Source organism: Pipistrellus kuhlii, unplaced genomic scaffold, assembly GCF_014108245.1.
Source record: "Pipistrellus kuhlii isolate mPipKuh1 unplaced genomic scaffold, mPipKuh1.p scaffold_m20_p_53, whole genome shotgun sequence".
In the NCBI taxonomy this organism is placed as follows: Eukaryota; Metazoa; Chordata; class Mammalia; order Chiroptera; family Vespertilionidae; genus Pipistrellus; species Pipistrellus kuhlii.
Genome location: NW_023425555.1, coordinates 158,070 through 177,527, shown reverse-complemented (window position 1 = coordinate 177,527; position 19,458 = coordinate 158,070). Strand labels below are relative to the sequence as shown.

General features: G+C 64.7%; 1 protein-coding gene across 1 annotated transcript; it reads left to right on the top strand.

Annotated features, from left to right (window-relative positions):
* The first annotated feature begins 5,708 nt into the window (after positions 1-5,708).
* Positions 5,709-19,210, top strand: PRDM12 (PR/SET domain 12). Its single transcript, XM_036416072.2, has 5 exons — positions 5,709-5,993; positions 7,723-7,913; positions 8,804-8,959; positions 16,651-16,762; positions 18,740-19,210. The coding sequence occupies exons 1-5, from the start codon at positions 5,771-5,773 to the stop codon at positions 19,153-19,155; spliced, it is 1,098 nt and encodes a 365-aa protein (XP_036271965.1). The 5' UTR covers positions 5,709-5,770; the 3' UTR covers positions 19,156-19,210.
* Positions 19,211-19,458: the final 248 nt, after the last annotated feature.

Sequence of the window (19,458 nt, the reverse complement as noted above, 5' to 3'; positions counted from 1 at the left end):
CCCCTGTCTCTGACACGCATACCTTGGCTCCCTCCCAGCAGTACCTACTGGAGCCAGGTTTGGACTCATTTCTTAAAATTTATCATCATCATCATTATTAGTATTATTTTTAAAATATATATTTTATTGATTTTTTACAGAGAAGAAGGGAGAGAGAGAGAGAGAGCTAGAAACGTCGATGAGAGAATCATCCATCAGCTGCCTCTTGCACACCCTCAACTGGGGATGTGCCCGCAACCAAGGTACATGCCCTTAACCGGAATCGAACCCGGGACCTTTCAGTCCGCAGACCGACGCTCTACCACTGAGCCAAACCGGTTTTGGCCATTATTATTATTATTATTATTATTATTATTATTATTATTAGTTTTATTTTTAAATCCTTACCGGTGGATATGATGGGATAACCCCTATCTCTGACTCCTTCGCCTCAGACTAAGACTTCCACCTGGACCCTTCCCCCTCTCTCTGCCTCAGTCTCCCCCGCCCCGGCCCTCTGCCCCCAGCAGCCTGCGCCCCTTCTCCCCGGCCGCTGGGCCTCCGCGGCGTCTCCCCTCCGTCCCGCCGCATTGATCCGCCGGGCGTGGCGTGGGCATCCCGGAGCCCGGCCGCGCGTGGGCCTGGGGCGGGGGAGGGGGTTCCGGGAGGCTCAGCCCCGAGGGAGGCGCGCCCGCCGCCCGCCGCCCCGCGCAGACCCCGCGCCACCCGCCCGACGGGCGCCCGGGCCTTTGTCTGCGGCGGAGCGGAGGGCCGGCGGGGGGCGCTGTCCCCGGAGCGGAGGGCCGGCGGGGGGCGCTGTCCCCGGAGCGGAGGGCCGGCGGGGGGCGCTGTCCCGGGCTCGCGGTTGCATCCTTGAAGCCGCCCTGGCGGCCGCACCCCGCCTCCTCCTCAGCCGTCCAGCCTGTGCGCCCGAAGCCCAGACCGGCCTGCGAGGACGGGGCGGGAGACACCCCGGGCCCGGCGGGAGGACGGGGACCGCCCCGAGGGAGGAAGGGCGCGGGGGCGCGGGGGGCCGGTGCGGGGGGCGGGGGGCCCCGGGGAGGAGGGCGCGGGGGCCGGTGCGGGGTGCGCGGGGGCCGGTGCGGGGGGCGCGGGGGCCGGAGCGGGGGGCGCGGGGGCCGGTGCGGGGGGCGCGGGGAGGAGGGTGCGGGGGGCCGGTGCGGGGGGCGCGGGGGCCGGTGCGGGCGGCGAGAGGAAAAACAAGTGCGATGCCGCGTGGGGAGCGCGCCGGGGCGGCCCGCGGGCGGGAGGAGCGGGAGCGGGAGCGGGTCCCGCAGGCGGCGGGGAGGCCGGGGCCGGGGTGGGGAGCCCCAGGCAGACGGACCGGGGATGCAGGGCCCCTCCTGCCGCCAGGCCGGGCGCACGGGGCGGTGGGGTCCGGGGATCCACATTCTTCCCTTCCTCCCTCCGCTCACCGCCGATCGATGCCCCGAGGGCCGCCCCCCCTCCGGTCCCCCTCGCCCCTCTCCGGGTCCCCCCGTCCCTCCTCCCCCCCCGTCTCTCCTCCCCCCCCCCCCCCCCCCCCCCCCCCCCGCTAATATGGTTTTAATGAGTTCGCGGGGCTTAGGGCGCGGGCCGCCCCGGGGCGGATTCCCGGCAGATGTTTGGGGCGGCGGGCGGCGCGGGGGGGACAAATCTCTCCTCCAGGGCGAGGGCAGGGATCCTCCAACGTGTGAAAGAAAGACGGGCTTTCACGGCCCCAAAAATGTATTTCCCCGCGGACAATGGGCTCCTGTCTGCGCCTCCCGGGCCGGCGGGCGGGGAGCGGGGAGGTGCGAGCCTGGGCCCCGCCCGCCCCGCGCCCCTCCGCCGGAGAGCCCCCCAACCCCCTCCGCCAGGGTGCCCCCCAACACGCCCTCCGCCAGGGTGCCCCCCAACACGCCCTCCGCCAGGGTGCCCCCCAACACCCCCTCCGCCAGGGTGCCCCCCAACACCGCCCTCCGCCAGGGTGCCCCCCAACACCCCCTCCGCCAGGGTGCCCCCCAACACCGCCCTCCGCCAGGGTGCCCCCCAACACCCCCTCCGCCAGGGTGCCCCCCAACACCCCCTCCGCCAGGATGCCCCCCAGACCCCCCCCTCCGCCAGGGTGCCCCCCAACACCCCCTCCGCCAGGGTGCCCCCCAACACCCCCTCCGCCAGGGTGCCCCCCAACACCCCCTCCGCCAGGATGCCCCCAACACCCCCCTCCCGCCAGGGTGCCCCCCAACACCCCCCTCCACTGGAGTGCCCCCCAACACCCCCTCCGCCAGGGTGCCCCCCAACACCCTCCTCCCACCAGGGTGCCCCCCAGACACCCCCCTCCCGCCAGGGTGCCCCTCAACACCCCCCTCCACTGAAGTGCCCCCCAAAACCCCCCTCCCGCCTGGGTGCCCCCCAACACCCCCCTCCACTGGAGTGCCCCCCAACACCCCCTCCGCCAGGGTGCCCCCCAACACCCCCCTCCGCCAGGGTGCCCCCAACCCCCCGCGGAGGCGCTCCCCAGACCGGGGCGCACAGGCGGGATGGTCAGCGCCCTCGGGTCCAGCCGCTCGGCCTGGAGCCCCTCACGCTGCGCGCCCGGCCTCGGGGTGCGGCCCTCCGTCCTGGGGGAGCAGGAGGGCTCCGGGGCTCAGCGGCCCGCGTCCTCCCCGCGCTCCGCCCCGCGCGGGGCAACAGGTAGCTATCCCCCGGCGGCTGCGGGTCCTGAGCTCCTCCTCACCTGCCGGGGCGCACCCCCCAGGCTGCCTGCGCCCCACCCCGCACCCCCAATCCGCAGGCCGGTCACCTCCCTCGGCTCCCTCCGCTCCGGGGGCGCGGCGGCGGGAGGGACAGGCCGCGGGGTGACCTCGAGGGCCGCGGCCGATCGATTGGTTCTGCCGGAGCCCGGGCCGCGAACGGGCCGCGGGATAAAGATGTTCTCGGCGGCGAGGGGGCCGGGCGGGGGGCGGCCATTCACTCGGCCCGGCCCCTCGGGAAACGGCCCGAAGAAAGGGGCCGGGGCCTATTCAGCCCTACGAGCGGCCACAAAGGCCGATGTACTGGGGCCTCTCTATTAACGCCATGAATATTGAGGAGCCGGGGCGGCGGGCGGGGCGGGCGGCCTGGAGCTCCGGCCGCACACCGGCCTCGGGGAGAGCGATCGGGCTCGTGCGCGGAGAACCCCGAAGGCCGCCGTCTCGGCCAGGGGAGAGGAAAACGCAAGGTCCTTGGCTTCCAGTTTCCAGGCGCCCTGAGACGGGGCACTCCCTGTAAGGCTCCCTCCGGGGCGCATCCAGGCGGCCTGGGCAGAGCTGAGCTCCCGGCGGAGGCTATTCTGGGCTCTGCGTCCACCCGGCCCCCAACACCGCCCCCTGGGCTTCCCTGGGGTTGTGGGTCCCCCTGGGCTTGTGGGTCCCCCTGGGCTTGTGGGTCTCCGGAGGAGGAACAGGGCTCCCTGGCTCTCGGAGCCCTCAATCCTTTCTGACCCCTCGTGGGTTAGGACCCAGAGGGCTTTTCTCAGTGGGGTGCGGTCTGGGTTGGCCGCATCCTCAGGGCTTTCGGGAGGAGGTCACCTGACCCCAAGGCAGCCCGGGCGAGAGGAGCCTCATCCACACAGTGCGGCCCGCACCGGGGCCCGCAGCCTCACCGTCTGGGCCTCCGGGGGCGGAGGCTGGCGCGGCCCCAGCAGCGCTCCCCGCAGCGGGCTCCTCTGCCGCGGGCGCAGCTCCTCCGCCGCCGCGTCTCCGCAGAAGCCAAGTCCTGGGCGCCGGGGAGACTCCCGTGCCAGCCCCTTGGCTGAGCCGGAGCCGCGGGGACTCGCCGGAGGCGGCTCGAAGGGACCCTAACGGGCCGCGCTCTCTCCGCAGCGCTGCCCTCTGCTGGGCAGGCCCGGAGGCCGCGCCTTCCGCCCGGTGCTCCCTCCCAGGACCAGCCTCCGTGGCTCTGGGCCCGGGTCTAAAAGCCGGAGGCTGCCCACGTCCTAGCCTCCGCCCGATGGCCCCGGGGTGTCGGAGGTCCCTGGCCAGAGCCCAGCGTGCAGAGGCCGGGGGTCCGGGCCGCGGGGGGTGTGAGGATGGCTCAGTACAGGCCGTGGTGGAGGGGCTCCTTGCTAAGGGGCCTGAGGACAACCGCTCGCTCCCGGGGGAAGGCCTGTCCTCCCCACCCGTTTCCGCCCCGCGGAGGAGGCTTCCGAGCCGGCTTCCTCCAGCGAACCGATCCCGTTATCGGAATCTGAAATCCTGCCGCGGGGAAAGGGGGGAGCGTTGCAGGTTGGGGGAGGCGTTTCCATGCCTTCCCCCTGGTCTGGCACTGAGTTGGGGGCCAGAAGCGAACCCCAGGAGTCAGCAGCGCCTGTGGGAAGCCGTGGCCTGCTCGCCTTGGCTGTGGGCTCAGCAACTGCGACACGGAGAGGCCGAGAGAGAGAGGCTGCTGCCGGCGCTCAGGTGCCTTGAGCCTCGGAGCAGAGAGCCTCGTGGCGGGGCGGGCGGGGGCAGAGGAGCAGGGAGGAAGGGGAGAAGATGGAGGATGGAGGAGAAAGAGAGGGGGAAGGCAGGAAGGGAGGAGTGCAGGGGTGCATCGGGTTTCCCAAGATCTGGACTGAGCGAAGCAGCCAGGAGGCCTGAGTATGGAGCCCAGTGCACGGCCGGGCCGGGCCAGGGAGGGCTGCGAGCTCGGAGGACAGGCTCTGGGGCACCGCTGCTCCCGCCAGTGCGGTCCACGGCACCCTTTCCACCCGCCTGCCCTGTGCCCGCTGGAAAGCCTTTTGCAAGCAACCCCCTTGTCCGTCTGCCCGTCCGCACCCAGCCGGGCAAGGAGTCTCCCCCCCCCCCCCCCCCACATCCATGTCATCACGGCCCGGCCCGGACAGGACCACAGCGGCTCAGGCCGCCTCTTCCCCGGATGGTTCACCCCGACTGTGAGCGGCGGCAGAGCGATCGGAGCGCCCGTTTGAGGCGAAGCGCTCGAAGATCCATCAGCGCGGGGCCTGCAGGCTCTGGGGCAACTGCACAGCCCAGGACGGGATGCCCGGAGCCCCAGGTCCGCCGAGGAGCTGAGGACCTGTCCGGGCCCGGCCGATGGTGAGCCCGGCCGGCCGAGGCCAGCTCCCCTCCTGCCCAGCAGCCTCTGGGGTCCGAGTCTCTGAACTTGGCTGAGCCCCCTCCCCGGCTCCTCGCCGTCCTCTCGCAGCCTCCCTCCCCGCCCGGCTTCCCGAGGGGAGAGGAGGAGGAGGAAGAGGAGGCGGGGGAGGAAGGGCCGGGAGGGGCGGGAGGAGCGAATGGGGAGCCGCGGTGGCGAAGGCTCCTGAGCCGGCGGGTACGGCGAGTGTCCTCCGACGTCAGGGCGTCATTAATAACCAATTAGGAGGGTCACCGGCGTCTTATAAAGGCGCCGAGGGTTTGCCAAGACCAAGACCGACCGGGCCGAGTGCAGGAGGCGAGCGCACGTCCGAGAGCCCCGGCCGCCCTGGTCCTCCGCCGCCGCCCGCCTCCCGCACCCGCACCCGCTCCGCACCCCCGTCCCCGCCGCCCTCCACGCCGCCCCTCCATCTCCGCTGCTCCCCCTCCATCTCCGCTGCTCTCCCTCCATCTCCGCTGCTCTCCCTCCATCTCCCTGCCTCTCCGCCCGGCTCCCCGCGTCCCCCTTCCTCCCCGCCGTCCCCTCGCCGCCCTCCCGCACCTCCTCCCTCCCCGCTCCCCTGCCGCCGCCTCCGGCCCCGCGGCAGCTCCCCTCGCCCCTCCGCGCCCCTCTCGCCCGCGCATCTTCCCGTCTGCCCATCCGTCCGTGCCCGGCGCCGGCGCGCCCCGGGCCGCCCATGATGGGCTCCGTGCTCCCGGCGGAGGCCCTGGTGCTCAAGACGGGGCTGAAGGCGCCGGGGCTGGCGCTGGCCGAGGTCATCACCTCCGACATCCTGCACAGCTTCCTGTACGGCCGCTGGCGCAACGTGCTGGGCGAGCAGCTCTTCGAGGACAAGAGCCACCACGCCGGCCCCAGGACGGCCTTCACCGCCGAGGTCCTGGCGCAGTCCTTCTCGGGCGGTGAGTGCGCCGTCGGGCCGGCGGCCGGGCCCCTCCTCCGGGGGAAGGACCCTCCCCGGCGGGGCCCGGAGGCGGGGAAGCGGCGCGGGTCCGGGTGCCTCGGTTTCCCAGAAGCCGAACCCCGAGCCCGGCCCCGGCGGGGCGGGACGGGGCGGAGGACGGCTCCCCACCGCGCCGCTCGGAGAGGGACCGGGAGCGGACCGCGGCGCCCGGGCTGCGGAGCCGGCGGCCCCCCGCGCCTCTGCCCACCCCGCGCCCCTCGGAGCCGGCGGGCTCCCGGCGGTGAAAGCCTTACGAGGCGTGTAATAGCACTTGACTCGAGAAGAGGGGTTTTAAATTCATTTGGTTAACTTGGGCTTGACCCGCGAAAGTTCCCACTTAAACCGGGTGCTTTTTTTTTTTATCATTAAAAGGCGGCGGGGGCGGGGGCGGGCGCCTCGGAGGAGGGCAGAGAGAGAGGAGGAAAGTTCTTTTCTTCAGGATGTCTCAAGTTCCCCGGCTCATTCATCACCCGGCACCACCTCCCTCCCGGCGCTGGCGCCCGCTCCCCCGGCTCCGTTCCTCCTTAACTCGCCGTGCAGCCTAATTCCCCTCCATTCACGCCCCGTCAACCATCTAATCCCCCCGCTTTGTCCGGGGGATTCCTCGGCCCCTTTTAAACAAGTCCGCTCCGCGCGGAGCCGCGATTTACTGCTACAGCATTCTTCCCGGGCTAATGAATTTGGAATTAGCCATTTCTGGCGGATGGGGCCCGGTGAATGCGGCCGCGTTAACGGCGTGACAAATCGCCGCCGCCGCGCCCAGCCCGGTCCCCGCTCCCCGCCGGCTCCCCGCTCCCCGCTCCCCGCCACCGGCTCCGGCATTTTCCCAGGTCGCTTAGGGGGGCGTCTTGTCAGACACGGAGGCCGCCCTGTGCGCCTCCCATTCCCACAGCGGCTGCCAGGCCCGGCAGGGGGACCCCCCCAATTCCTCTCCCAGGGACGGCGGGGTGCCCCAGCTCTTCCAGGCCCGGACAGGCGACGACTTCAGGGCTCGCCCGGGTTCGGGAGCCGCCCTCCCCGGCGCCCCGGATTCTGGATGGATGCTGGGTGCGCCCTGCCCGGGTCACACGGGGAGCGATGCGCCCCGAGCGTTTCTCTGGAGCCGCCTTGGCCCCCTCGCAGGCCGAGATCTGTGCCCAGCGCTGCCAGCCCGTCCCGGGGAAGGGCCTCCCGCACCCGCAGGAGTCGGAGCTCCTGACCGCACCCCGGTGCGCCGAAGCGCAGTGAGCTCGCAGCGCAGGGAGCTCCGCGGGGTGACGAGGCGGGGGTGGGGGTGTCCGGGGCGGAAGAACACAAACCCGGACTTGGGCGAACAGTGCCGCTTGGTTGGCTCCTCCGGGGAGCTGGCCTTCGTTAGCCCACGAGTGGGACCACACTTTCCTGGGGTGCGGGCAGGGGGAAAGATGGGTGCTCTGAGACTTCGCGAAGAGACTAAATAGAACAACAACACACGCACACACAAAAATAAGACAAAACTAGAAATAAGGCCCAAAGCACCGCTTCCAAGGGCGCGGAGGGTGCCAGGCTTGCAACATGCGCGCGGAGCCTCCCCGCACCGCTCTGTTCCCTCCCCATCCCTGTCCGCGCACCCGGGGAGTGGCCCGGCGGCCGGGGCGGGCAGGGGCGAGCGGGAAGGGCCCCGGGCGCTGAGACCCTGTCCCTGTCCCCTGTCCGCCCCGCGGCCACAGAGGTGCAGAAGCTGTCCAGCCTGGTGCTGCCGGCCGAGGTGATCATCGCGCAGAGCTCCATCCCCGGCGAGGGCCTCGGCATCTTCTCCAAGACCTGGATCAAGGCCGGCACCGAGATGGGCCCCTTCACCGGCCGCGTCATCGCCCCCGAGCACGTCGACATCTGCAAGAACAACAACCTCATGTGGGAGGTAAGGGGGGAGTGGGTAAGGGGGGAAGGGAGAAGCGCGGGTGGGGGGTGAGGGGGAGGGGAAGGCAGGGGAGGGGGCGGAATCTTCAGCCGCCCAGCAGCTGCTTCTGCCCTGGTTGGGAGCTGTAGCCCTGCGGCTCCTCAAGGCAGGACCCTATGCCGCTGGATCCCCCAACGCGCCCAGTAAGCTTCCCCATCTCCCCCCACCTCCAAGTCCGACCCTCTTTCCTCTGGCCACATCTATGGAGCATGTCTGCTGTGGGCTCACTTCACAGAAGAGGCACTGAGACCCGGCTTGCCCAGGGCCCATGCAGACTGGGAGCCTTCTCCTGCCACCTGCATTTCCCCCCACCCCTCCTCACCTCCCTCCTCGCTCCCCTGGAGGCACAAGCCGGGCTTACTTTCTCTCCTCGCTGCTGGGTCAGGAAGTTGGGGTCCAGATTGAGGTCCCTGGCAGCTCTCCCCAGGCCAGGTGCCACCGGTGAGCCAGCCTCCCCGCTCTGGGCTCCCGCGTGCCCTCTGGGGTGTGGCCAGCGCCTTCCGCTGCTTTGAGGAGCCCTCTCCATCCCCCGCGGGTGCTTCTTTGTTTCACCCGCGACCCGGGAGACCCCTTTCTAACGGGGATGGGGAGGACGTGGCAGCCAGAAGGCGCCTGTGGCCCCTAGAGGTGGACTCCCCACTGGCCACTCCTGGCCAGCTGGCCTCAGGCAAGTCACGGTGCCCCTCGGAGCCTCTCTTTTCTCAGCGGAAAACTGAGATGGGAAGAGCCATCCACTTCCTGGGGCCGCTGTGGGGCGGGGAGAGAGAGCGCCTGGCCTGGCGCCCCGGCTGGACACAGGTGGCACACCTGCCAGCGCGCTGCCTCACCTGGTCCCCACGCCCCTGTGCCAGGTGTTCAATGAGGATGGCACGGTGCGCTACTTCATCGACGCCAGCCAGGAGGACCACCGCAGCTGGATGACCTACATCAAGTGCGCACGGAACGAGCAGGAGCAGAACCTGGAGGTGGTCCAGATCGGCACCAGCATCTTCTACAAGGCCATCGAGGTGAGCGCATGCTGCCGCGGAGGGAGCCGGGGAGCAGCTGGGTGCAGGTGTGGGCTTGGGCAGCCGTGCTTGAAGTCTGCTCGGGCGTGGAGGGGCGCTGACAGCAGCCCAGCGGCCCCGCCCAGGCTGTAGGGCTGAGGCTTCTGCACCCCGGTCTCCAGGAGTATGACCCCCAGGCACGCTTTCTGCCACAGAGCGGGAAGGACGGGACTTTGGATGTGATGCCGGTGGGAATGTCACGAGCACCTCAGCAGGGAGGTCCCCGGGCAGCTGCTGAGGGTGTCCTGGGGTTCAGAAACCATAACAGCACCGAGAGCCAGGGCGAGCGTGCATGCGGGCGGAGGAGGGGCTGTGTCTGCAGCGGCTTAGCGGTGTGTTGCCCCTCATTCTGCGCTGTGCGTGGGACTCTGATGACATGGGGGTCACCATCTAGTCTCAGCCGTCACATACCAGTCTCTCCGGGTGTCAGCCTTCTCCTGGTGGCAGTGCCGCATTATCCCGCCTAATCCTCACGGATTTAACCCACACGAGGGAGGCTGTGGCTGCTGCAGTTTACAGACACGGGGACTGGATCGCAGTGGGCGGCAGGCAGACGCAGGAGCTCTCACAGGGCATCGGGCTTCATGCCTGCGGTGGTGGAGCTTCTCTCTCAGAGGAGAGAGAAAGGGGGAGCAGCAGGCAGATAATTATCACTTCCCATGGTCCTGTGGGGGGCGGGGGGGTGGGGAGCTAAGCCGGCCCAGGGCATGAGAGTTCAAGAAGATGGGAGAAAGAGATGCTTGGGCAGCTGCAGACTGTTCGGGGAGGAGCTGATGGAGAGCTGAGTGGTGGTGGCCAAGGACGGCCACCCTGCCGGAACCTTCCTGGGCTGTGTCCCTGGGCAGGAAATTCTCTCAGCATCTGGCCCAGGACAGCCTGGTGCCTGGCCTCCCAGCGGCGCAGGTGGCAGGTTGTTGGGAGCGCTGTTCAAGGGTGATGAGGTTGTTTGCCCCCCACTTTTCCGGCCCTCCTGCTTCTGCTTGCAGGTGGGGAGAGGGACAGTGCCCCTTGGGTGGGGCTGGGCTTGGCTGAGCCCCCCAGAGTCCAGGAGTGACTTCTTATTAGCCTATGCTCCCTTTCCTCTCCCCCTCTCCCAACGACTCAGATCCCTAAGTTCTTCCAAGGCCCAAGGGGCATTGGGGCCTAGAAGCTTCTGGAATTGAGGTCTGGTTGTCCCTGAATAGCCAGGCCTCAGGGAATGACCAGAATGGATTTGCCCGGTGCGGCTGGGAGTGGGCCCCAGCTGGGAGGTGTGGGGAGCCCTGGGAGGACAGGAGGTGGATGACTGGAAGGTGAGCAATCCTACCCGGGCCCGGGGAGGTGGGGCAGGGGAGGCAGTGTGACGGAGGACCCAGGTGGCCAGGCCCAGGACAGAGGAGGTTCTTGTGACCATCCAGGGGGCTAACACCCTGAGAGAGTAGACCTCCTGGAATCAGCCTCAGGGGTGGCCGAACCCCACTTCTGATAGAGAGCACCCTTCCAGATCCTCTCCCCTCTCCCCCTCACACACGCACCCTCACATGTGTACCCGGCTACCCAGCCACCCAGACTCAGATGCGCCTGGGGACCCACACCCACACCATCCTCCCCCCCCCCCCCCCCCCGCATAGGCCCGCACAGGCACCCAGGAGGCCGACGGGGCGCCTGGGGTGGCTCTGGCAGAGGGCAGAAGTGGGGGCTGGTCTCAGCTCGCTGTGCCCCATCTCCTCCTGCTGGCCGGAAGCTGCCCGGAGCCAGGACATGTTAATAGACATTTATTCAGGGTCAGAACTCTGCAAGGAGGGGCCTGGGTGTATGAGCATTTGAAAAAGCCACCCACATTCGATCAGGAGTGTAAGCTGATAAGAGAAGATCAGGGAGAAGTCCCATCATTTATGATATCAGTAGCTGGATAGCATGCTTGGCCAGGAACGCTCTAACTTCTGCAAAGACGGACCTAGTTAAAGGAGAGGCAAAGAAACAGAGAACATCACCCATGTTATTTTTATTAGGTTTGACTTTTTATGAGAGAGAGAGAGAGAGAGAGAGAGCGAGAGAGAGCGCGCTTAATTTATTGTTCCACTTACTTATGAATTCATTGGTTGATTCTTGTGTGTGCCCTGACTGGGGATCGAACCCAAAACCTTAGCGTATCAGGACAGACGCTCCAACGGAGCACCCCAGCCAGGGCTTCCTCATCTTATCTTGACTGCGTGAAGCTGGGCACACTTTTCCGTGGGGACAGTCTCCTCAGATTGTGTTGTAATGTCCGATTCCACCCACCAGACCATGTGAGCATGTAGGTGTGTGTGGCCATCGTGCTGCGGGTCCGAGGCCTCAGCTCACCGGACACAGTGTGCCCAGACCTCTCCCAGACGCCCCTGGGGGAGCCGGCTCTTTGTTCTGGGCCCGCGTGCAAGTTACCCCAGGAGACAGGCCCCTGCGTGATCGGCTTCCTCCATCTTCCTGTCACTCAGGACTATTTATATTTCCTAACCGTAACCCATTACGTGCCAAAGACAAATAAATAAGAAGGAAGGTCTTTATCCAATAAGTGGGATATACTGCTGCCGCTCCACAGTTTTCAGCCGTCCGCACGGACACCAGGGTGGGCGTGTCCAGGCCAGCCGGCCCATGGAGAGCCGAGAGCGAGAGTGCCCAGGCCTTTCGGCATCTGGCCTATCTCCTGGCATGTCATCCTTGCACATGGCAACCAGGAAGAATTTCCTATAACCTCAGGGCCTACAGCGACACTTCTAGAAAGTTCCCAGCCCATGGCAAGTGGGAGCTCAGTGTTGAATGAATACTTCTTTCTGTAGGTGAAGGGGGCTGAGCTGAAAGGGGACACACATGGACCCAGTTTTCCCAGGAAAACACCCACCTCATCCTCAGGAAGCAAGGCCTTTGACTCCAAAACACAGCACAAGGAGAGGACGTGGGAATAAGAGACAGCGGGGGGTGGGGGTGGGGGTGGTGGTGGTGGTGGTGGTGGTGGTGGTGGTGTGTGTGTGTGTTTTGGATTCGGAAATGAGGGAGAGAATTCCCAGTCTTTCCCCGCCCGTTTTCTGACAAGTTCCTGGCCCTGAAACGTGGGCTTGTCTTTTGCTACTTTCCTTCTCATCTCAGGCAGCTGAGCTTTCCCCCTGGAGTGCATGGCCCCCCTCTCCTTCCTTTGGCCCCCGGGGGGGGGGTACGCTCGGTTTCCCTCCGACCTTGTTCACCGGTGGGTGCAGGTAAGGTGCTCTGAGTACTAATGAGCAGCATCATTGACACTGTGAGCCTTTACCGCGTGCCGGCGCCTCGCTCAGGCTTAGCAGCTTTTTTAGAAAAAGAATCCACCCGTGAGGTGCTCTCCCCCTTTTAATGCCGGTGTAAGTGGGGTTCCGGGAGACTGCGGGAGGCTGCTGGGCTGTGATTGGAGCCCAGGCCTGTCGGACCCCAGAGCCGAGGCTTCGGCCACCACGGGGCCTCCCTGGCCACTATCTATTTGCTGGAGCTCTATTAATTGGCGTGTCAGGACATCTGTGGCACAATGGAAATTGATATCCGCCCAGATGACACCGAGATCCTTCTAGACCCGGGCTTCCGCGCCGCCTGGGGCAGGGAGGGCAGCGGAGCCCCAGGGAGCATGTTCAATAGTGCGGCAGGAATTTGTACTAGGAAAACAAACCCCAAGCCCCGTCATTTCAGTTTATAAAAATTCAGAACGGAAACAGGGCGGGACAAACCTTGTGGGCTGGTGGAGGAGGGTAGGAAGCATGAGCTGAGAGATGGTGCCATTTGTCCACAGAAGTCTCAGGCACTGATATCCCGCCCTCCCCTCCCGTCCGGGTGATGGTCTTTGCTCTCAGGCCGGCAGCTGGCGGGAGCTCGGGGCCTCCAGACAATGGGACCAGGATCTCAGGAGAGGGCTGCCTGGAGCAGGCAGAGACCAGACGTGCAGACCAGGGCGGCTGCCGGCTTCCAGGGCTCAGTTCCCGGGTCTGTGCTGGCCAGGCTGCCTTCACCTCCCTGTGGGGCGCAGAGGGCCGGTGGCTGCTTGCTGTCTGGGGCTGTGCGTCATTCTCAATTCCAGTAGGTTCTTCTTAACAGATTCTCTTTCTTAAAAAAAAAAAAAATATATATATATATATATATATATATATATATATATATATATATATTTTTTTTTTTTGTATAAAAATAGAATGAGAGCAGCTCATTTTTTAAAAGATCAGATGCGTCATGTGGAAAATGGAAATCACTCTGCCCATCACGCTGCTCCCCAGGAACCGAAATCAGCGTTTGTTAATTGTCTCAAAATGACAGGCCCCTCGCTACCAGAAACCCGCAGTGACTGGCATCCGGAGGAGAGGCTGGCTGCTCCTTCTCCGCCCTGTTAGGTGTTTGCACAGTTCTGTCCATGGGTCCGCACCACTGTTTTAACCTTATAATTAATTTCAGTAAAACTACTTGGAGTGCATTGTAAAGATTGATTTTAGAGAAAGGGGGAAACGTCGATCCTGTATGGCTCACGGGAAGACTCATCCAGCTGCAACCAACTGAGCCACACCAGCCAGGGCCCATTTAAAAAATATATATGTATAGTGCCCTGGCCGGTTTTGCTCAGTGGATGGAGTGTCAGCCTGCAGACTGAGGGGTCTCGGGTTCGATTCCGGCCAGGGGCATGTACCTTGGTTGCAAGCACATCCCCAGTAGGGGGTGTGCAGGAGGCGGCTGATCAATGTTTCTAGCTCTCTTTCCCTCTCCCTCTCTGTAAAAAAAAATCAATAAAATATATTAAAAAATAATAAAAATATAAAAATAAAAAAATATATATTTTATTCATTTTTTACAGAGAGGAAGGGAGAGAGATAAGAGAGTTAGAAACATTGATCAGCTGCCTCCTGCACACCTCGCACTGGGGATGTGCCCGCAACCAAGGTACATGCCCTTGACCGGAATCGAACCCGGGACCCTTCAGTACTCAGGCCGACACTCTATCCACGGAGCCATACCGGTCAGGGCAGGGCCCATTTTTATCCATGTGAAAAACGTTAGTACATAAATGCCTCACCGTTGTATTGAAACAGTTAACATTGAAGCTCTGGAATAATAATTTTCAAGTTTTGTGCAGTCTCAGAGCTCTTGGCTCCGCAGTCATCACCCCCTTTTCGCTGTTAGGTTTAATTAATAATCCTTACTGTGAATGAAGAGGAAAAGGCCGGCTGAGTGAGCCTGGAGGTGGAGCTGCAGGGTGACATCCCGGGGGAGGGAGGGGGGGGGGTTGCTGAGCCTCTCACCCCTTCTCTGCAGGAAGCAGTGGGGGCCCAGCCTGTGGTCCTGTCAGACGGTGAAGGCAAAGCCACGGCCACGCAGGGCTTTACCGGCGCCCGGTGCCCCGCTGCCAGCTCTGCGGCGGCGCCTGCGGGACTCCCACGCGCCTGAGATCCCTGCCAGCTTCTCTGGAGGCTGGCGAGCTCGGGAGTGGGGGTGCGGGGTGCGGGGTGGGGGTGGGGGTCACAGCAAGCTCTCCTGGGTATCGATCGCGTAAAGAGCTTTGTGTGCCTGGCTCCTCCGCACCCCGACAAGCACCCAGTTATGGCGGAGGAAACCGAGGCCCAGAGACTTGCCCAAAGTCACATGCTCAGCAGCGGGGGAGCCCGAGGGGACCCCAACATGACTGAGCTGGGAGCCTGAAGGAAGAGGCAGGCCAGGCTGTCTGACGGGGGCTGGTCGCTGTACAAAATCCACGCTGGATACAGGTCAGTCCATCTGAGAGTTGCAGCCAGGCGTTGGGGCAATATTGCAGCTGACGTACAACCAGAGACCAGACGTTGGGGGGCCTCAGAGACCCCAGTTCCTGCATTTGAGGCAAAGGGGCTTCTGCAAGGTCACCCAGGGCCCTCAAAACAAAGGTCCCATGTGCGCAGTCTCGTGGGGAGTGGCTTCCCTCACAGTGAGTTTATTTGGAATATTTTAGTTCCTTCCTCCGGTTTTCCAAGGGCTTACAAAGCCCCTCTCTTCGCCACCCCTTTTCCAGCGGGGCCTCTAGGTCTGGCCTGCTGGCCTCCTGGACAGTGGCCACGGCTGTGAATGGCCAGAGAGGCCTCCAGAACTTTCGCTGTGGTTCCTGCTTTCTGTGAGGCCCCACCTACTTGTCGGTGGGTTCAGACTGCACTTGGTTCTTCCATATTCCGCACCCCCCTCCCGCCTGTTCTCAGCGCTCACTTTCCCCCAGGCCCGAGGCCATGTGCTCTGGGCCCGGGGCTGGCTGAGAAGGGCACATGACCCCTGGCTGCGTCTTTGGAGGGGGGGGTCTGCTCGCACCCGCACTTCCTTCTCCCACCTGTTGCTCCCCGAGTCCCTCTGCTTCCGGGAACAGGCTGGCTGTGCTGCCTGAGAGTCTTCCGGCCTCCGACCAGAGGAAGGTGTGCGGGACAGCAGGCTCACAGTATGATGGGGACCCGCGGACCAGAACCGCATGGAAGGGCCTGCACGGCTGACATCAGACACCCCTAAATGGAATCCATCAGATCTAAAAGGCCAGGGCCCTGGCTGGTGTGGCTCAGTTGGCTGAGTGTTGTACTGTGACCAGAAGGTCAAGGGTTCGATTCCCGGTCAGGACACATGCCCAGGTTGCAGGCTTGATCCCTGGCTGGAGAGCATGTGGGAGGCAACCAATATCATTTCTCTTCCTCCTTTCCTTTCGCTATAAAAAAATTTCAATAAAAACATTTTTTTTTAAAATTTAAAAAAAGATGACCTACCAGGAAAACAAACCAGCTGTTGCCTGGGGTGTCCATCTTTCTCTGGAGAGATCAGAGGGATCCCGGGGTGAGTGCAGGCTCAGGAGGGTGATGGACCGTCCCCTCTCTCATTTGCGCCCGACGGCTTCCCGCTTGGCAGGGGGCTGGGGGCCCCTTGAGATGCGCCGGAGCATGGCGTATGGTCTGCTCCACTCAGGAGCTGGCTGCCCCACAGCTCCCTGGATGAGCACTGTGAGTCCTCCTCCTGGCGGCCACTCCCCGGGCAGGTGCTCCCCGGGAGCAGAGAGCCTGTGCTCTCTCTGGCGCTGAATGCCAAGGCCAGGACACGGCCAGGGGAGTTCGTGTAAGGCTGCGTGGCCCAGTGCCTCCCCCGGAGGCAGGAACCGGGAGGTGCTTTGGTGCCCTGGTGCCCGGAGCCATACGGAGCCTGTGATGGGGGAGGAGCCTGTGGTGTGCTGCTGCCTTGGGGTGTTTGGCTGAGAGCTGTCTCCAGAGGATAGCGTTATCGGGCAGGGGTACCCGCAACACAGGCTCCTTGGGAACATCCAGCTCTGCCCTCAGACTTGAGGGCTGGCTGACTGTTCCCCTCACCCCCACGTAAGAAATGGAGTCTTCTAACTTGGGGTGCCTGTCACGTCTGCTGCTGTTCTGTTGCCATCCGCTTGGGGGCACTGGGAGTCTGGGAGGCAGCGCGTTCCCAGCAGATGGCGGGGCGCCCGGGCAGGAAGAGGGAGCAGAGCACCCAGGGTCTGTGTGGTGCTGCTGGTGGGCATGGCTTGTGGAGCGGGGCCACTGGAGCGCATCCCCATGACAGGTGCCTCCTGGCTGTGAGGCAGTGTGCAGAGCCCTCTCTCTCTCTCACACATGCACACGCACACGCACACGCCACCGCCTCCCTGACCGCCTCTGGCCTCCTCCTCACAGATGATCCCTCCGGACCAGGAGCTGCTGGTGTGGTACGGGAACTCGCACAACACCTTCCTCGGGATCCCCGGGGTGCCCGGGCTGGAGGAGGAGCAGAAAAAGAACAAGCACGGTAGGTCTGCTCCACCAGGCCGCCATGACGGGACCCCGGAGCCGTGTGTGTGTGGTGTGTGTGTGTGCGTGTGTGCGCGCGTGTGTGTGTGTGTGTGGTGTGTGGTGTGTGTGTGTGGTGTGTGTGTGGTGTGTGTGTGGTGTGTGGTGTGTGTGGTGTGTGTGGTGTGTGTGTGGTGTGTGTGTGGTGTGTGTGTGTGTGTGGTGTGTGTGCGTGTGGTGTGTGTGAGTGTGGTGTGTGTGGTGTGTGTGTGGTGTGTGTGTGGTGTGTGTGGTGTGTGTGTGGTGTGTGTGTGGTGTGTGTGTGTGTGTGTGTGTGTGTGTGTGGTGTGTGTGTGTGTGGTGTGTGGTGTGTGTGTGGTGTGTGTGTGGTGTGTGGTGTGTGTGTGTGTGTGTGTGTGTGGTGTGTGTGTGTGTGTGGTGTGTGTGGTGTGTGTGGTGTGTGTGGTGTGTGTGTGGTGTGTGTGTGGTGTGTGTGTGGTGTGTGTGTGGTGTGTGTGTGGTGTGTGTGTGTGTGTGTGGTGTGGTGTGTGTGTGGTGTGTGTGGTGTGTGTGGTGTGTGTGGTGTGTGTGTGGTGTGTGTGTGGTGTGTGTGTGGTGTGTGTGTGGTGTGTGTGTGTGTGTGGTGTGTGTGCGTGTGTGTGGTGTGTGTGGTGTGTGTGTGTGTGGTGTGTGTGCGTGTGTGTGCGTGCGTGTGCCCGCGCGTGTGTGTGATGTGTGTGTGTGTGTGGTGTGTGTGGTGTGTGTGTGTGGTGTGTGTGTGTGTGGTGTGTGTGTGTGGTGTGTGTGTGGTGTGTGTGCGTGTGTGTGCCCGCGCGTATGTGTGTGGTGTGTGTGTGTGTGTGGTGTGTGTGGTGTGTGTGTGTGTGTGGTGTGTGTGTGTGTGGTGTGTGTGTGTGTGTGTGGTGTGGTGGGGAGGCACCTGGCTCAGCCTCCAGCACCACTGAGCACAGCGGACCTACTGGGTGGAGGAGGCCGATGCCCCCGGAGCCGCCCCCTTGGCCCAGGCATGGTGAGAGGCGTCTGCTTTCTGGCCGGAACAGAGCGGGGGGGGGGGGGTCCCCAGAGGCAGCTGGCTTGGCAGGAGGAGCGAGGGGCCAGGCTTCTGTGCCATCCTGGGAATGGCTCTGTGACTCAGTTTCCCCATCTTTAGAGGAAGGGGGTTGGGTAAGGTGATCGCTAAGCTCCCTCCGGGCCCTGAGGCTCTGTGCCTTTCCCTGCTGTGCCACTGATGCCCAGCCTGGCACTGCGTGGTGCTCAGGGTGAACCTGTGGGAAGGCGGTGAGCAGTTGCCTCGTGTGTTGGAGGGCCGCTGAGCTATTCTGTTTTGGGCTAAACGTTTATCCCCTTGGTCCTCAGGAAATCCTTGTGAGCTCTGATGCCCCTTATTTGAGGCTCCTGAACGCTGCTCACTGAGCCTTCCCCTGCAGCTGACAGTCACTCCTGTAGTCCTCAGAGCGCTCAGGGCGGCGCTGCTGGTATTGCTCTGAGGGGGAAAGTGAGCGCAGTTCCTGGCCCACAGGAGGCAGGAAACGTTTGTGGGGACAATAAATGAACGGAGTTTTTCTTAGGGGAGGTTAGGGGTTATAATAGTTACTTCCACTTATGGAAGGCTACCATGGGCAGGCACTTTGCACACCTGGGGGCAGGCAGGTAAGTGCTCAGCACAGAGTAGCCTTCAGCTTTTGGTGATTACAGATGGGAAAGTTGAGGTTTGGTGGGGCCGAGTCACTAAGTCTCCGAGTCTCACAGTGTGGCCTGGAGCCCAGCTCCTGCCTGACCCCAAGCCAGGCCCCTCGCTCCCCTTCCCAGCCCCCCTGCCCGGGCTCCCCATCAGCTGCCCGAGAACCATCCCATTGGAGGTGGGCGATCCCGGGAGCACCGCGCGCGTGGGGAGCGGGGGTGCTGGGCGCTGGCCGCGGGTTCTAACGAGGCCTCTCTCTATGCCGCTGTCTCTCCCCCCTCTCCCCGCGGCCAGAGGATTTCCACCCCGCGGACTCGGCGGGCCCCGCGGGCCGCATGCGCTGCGTCATCTGCCACCGCGGCTTCAACTCGCGCAGCAACCTGCGCTCGCACATGCGCATCCACACGCTGGACAAGCCGTTCGTGTGCCGCTTCTGCAACCGCCGCTTCAGCCAGTCGTCCACGCTGCGCAACCACGTGCGCCTGCACACGGGCGAGCGGCCCTACAAGTGCCAGGTGTGCCAGAGCGCCTACTCGCAGCTGGCCGGCCTGCGCGCCCACCAGAAGAGCGCGCGCCACCGGCCGCCCGGCGCCGCGCCCGCGCCCGCCCTGCCCGCGCCCGCGCCCGCGCCCGCGCTCCCGCTCCCGCACCCGCACCCGCCCGCGCTCGCCGCCGCCGCCGCGCACCACCTGCCGGCCATGGTGCTGTGAGCGCCGCCCGCCCCCCGCCCGCCCCTCCGCCGGGCCCGCGGGGCCGCTGCGCTCCCGCCGGGAGCCCCGGGCTCGCCTGTCGCCCGCTGTGCGGATGGGGACGCCGGGGTGAGGTTTTCTCCCCCGGGACCAGCCAGGGGCTGCAGCCGCCAAGCCCGGTCCAACTCCCCAGCCTCCCTCCTCCGATCGAGCCGCGCGTCCGAGCCTGATCCCCCCCTCGTGGGCGGCGGGAGAAGGGACTGCGAGTCCCCGAGGCCCCCAGAGGGGAAGGGACCCCGACCTCCGCGCCCAGAGCTGCGTGCT